At 38.7% G+C, this 2,585-nt stretch overlaps 1 protein-coding gene across 1 annotated transcript; it reads right to left on the bottom strand.

Moving 5' to 3' along the window:
* Positions 1-707: 707 nt before the first annotated feature.
* On the bottom strand, positions 708-2,028 carry GPR33 (G protein-coupled receptor 33). Its single transcript, XM_055417614.2, has one exon. The coding sequence runs from the start codon at positions 2,026-2,028 to the stop codon at positions 1,006-1,008; it is 1,023 nt and encodes a 340-aa protein (XP_055273589.2). The 3' UTR covers positions 708-1,005.
* Positions 2,029-2,585: the final 557 nt, after the last annotated feature.

Raw genomic sequence — 2,585 nt, 5'->3', positions numbered from 1 at the left:
TTGAAAACAAAGACTCAGACACTTGTACACCAGTGTTTGTGGTAGCATTATTCACAATAGCCAGAAGGTGGAATCAACTTAAATGTCTCTCAACAGAAGAATGGATAAACATAATGTGGTGTATTCATATGAAGTGAAGTGAAGTGAAAGTCTCTCAGTCATATCCAACTCTTTGCGACCCCTTGGCAATACAGTCCATGGAATTCTCCAGGCCACAATACTGGAGTGAGTAGCTTTTCCCTTCTCTAGGGGATCTTCCCAACCCAGGGATCAAACCCAGGTCTCCCACATTGCAGGTGGATACTATACCAGCTGAGCCACAAGGGAAGCCCAAGAATACTGGAATGGATAGCCTATCCCTTCTCCAGGGGATCTTCCCGGCCCGGGGATAGAACTAGGGTCTCCTTCATTGCAGGTGGATAGTTTACCAACTGAGTTTTCAGGGAACCCTATAATAGAATATCATTTAGCCATAAATAGAATGAAGTTCTAATACATGTTACAACATGGATAAACCTTGAATACATTATGTTAAATAAGCCAGACACAAAAGGAGAAATACTGTATGATTCCACTTACATAGAACATCTAGAATAGCAAATTCACAGAACTAGAAAGGAGATTAGATGGTATGAGGGGTTTGGGGAAGGGGGAAGGAAGAGTTACTGCTTAATGGGTACACTCTTTCTTTCTGGTGATTAAAAATTTTGGAAATAGATAGTGGTGATGACTGTAAAATACCGTGAATTTAACGCCACCAGAATGTACAATGAAAAAAGAAATGGAGTTATATGTTGCATGTATTTTACCACAAAGTAAAAATAAAAAATCACATTTTCAACATTACCCACCACATTTTATAGCCCTTATAATAGTCATAAATCTAACTATAGTACAGTCCAGGTGTCTCTCTAATATAGACACTGTATTGTATGCAAAAGCTGAGTATCTTTCTCTGATGATGTCTTTGACTAAGAGTCCCCTGTTTGCTCTGGGATCCAGAATTTACATGTCGGCTTCTGAATTTAGGTTTTCTGTCCTTTCTGCCGAGGAATCCTCACTGAATGTTGACTCAAAAAGAACAAGGACAGACTTCTTGAAAACTTTTCTGAAGTTCTCCCCAATAAAGAGGTAGAGTGTGGGAGAAAACACAGTATTGAAGGTAGTAGTTATCACTGCGAGTAAGACACTCAACTGGAAAAACAGAGATCTGTTTTCAGTGAGAAGTAAGGCTTGGTATACATGATAGGGCATCCAACACACAAAGAAGGAGATGATGGCTGTCACCATGACTTTGAAGGGCTTGCTGGATTTCAACAGTCCCCTCTCTTTCATCTTTTTGGCTACTCTTTCATAACAAAAGGTGATGATGAGGAAAGGCAGAAGGAAGCCCAGCGAGAAGCGGCTGCTGAAACAGGCTACCTGAATCCATTTCCTTAATGTTTGCATCTTTTTGCTCTCCCAGTTAGTAGACACAGCATAGTTGTTTTGGCAGGTCACCGTTCCTTTATGGTCATCATGTGTTTCCCTGAAAACCACATAGGGCATGCCGAGAGCAGCAGCAAAGATCCAGACTCCCAGGATGATGCTGGAAGCCCAGCGTGGGGTTCGATGCAGTTGTGACCACACCGGGTGAAAAGTGAGAAGGTAACGATCAACACTGATGGCCGAGAGGAAGAAGACAGAGGCGAACATTGCTGCATACAAAACGCTGTAGAAGATCTTGCACGTGGCCCTTCCAAAGCTCCAGTGATTGTCTTGAAGGTGAGAGATGGCCAAAAATGGCAAAAATAATATTGAAATAAAATAGGAGAGAATGAGATGAAAATATAAGAGAGAATTGACAGTCTTTTTCATTTTGAATTTTAGCACCCATAGATAGAGACCATTGGTGACAGTGCCAATCAAAAATGACATAAACAAAAGAACTACAACAATCACTTTTGAGGCGGAAGTTGGAATGTGAATTCTGTTTCTTATTAAAGTAGAGTCATTGAGCAGGTAATCGGTAGAGTTGGTCAGGTCCATAATTGGAATGAAAAACTGGAAATGACAACAAAAAAGAAGCAAATTATTAAACATGGAAATTAAAATAGTAATTTTAGCGTATCAATATTCAAAATGGCAATGTTTTTAAAATGGCAAACAATATTTCTGCAATAATACAAATCAGATATTTTTATTTTTGTATGAGGGATTAGGATTAGATTAATTTGAGCACCAAATATAGAAACACTATAGATGCAGTGAATTGATGTGAAACAGAAATAACATTTGGAATATTTTTACTTTGTTAAGTGATTTAGGTAGCTAAAGTATTCGAATTAGGAATTAGCCAGAAGTCTGACCCTTCTTGATGGGCACAGGTTCTTGAATAAGGCAATGTAGAAACCGTTTTACTTGACTAGGACTTGGTTAGGGTAATGTTGCTAATGAAATTGAATAACAAAAATAACAATGGCTGCAAATTGGTAATCATGTTGGACCTATAGTTAGACTTCTCCCATGAGATAATTATATATAGCAAATGTTATTAGCTATTAATAGTATTTAACACTCAGTTCATATGGGAGCTCTCTGGCACT

The sequence above is a fragment of the Moschus berezovskii genome, chromosome 21 (genome assembly GCF_049115385.1).
Source record: "Moschus berezovskii isolate FMDL1 chromosome 21, NW_MosBer_1.0, whole genome shotgun sequence".
Lineage (NCBI taxonomy): Eukaryota > Metazoa > Chordata > Mammalia > Artiodactyla > Moschidae > Moschus > Moschus berezovskii.
Note: the sequence above shows the minus strand (reverse complement) of the source record. Positions and strands in the feature narration are given on the sequence as shown.

Excerpts from the sequence above, each read along its gene's own strand:
- GPR33 (XM_055417614.2), bottom strand. The coding sequence starts at position 2,028 with ATGGACCTGACCAACTCTACCGATTACCTGCTCAATGACTCTACTTTA.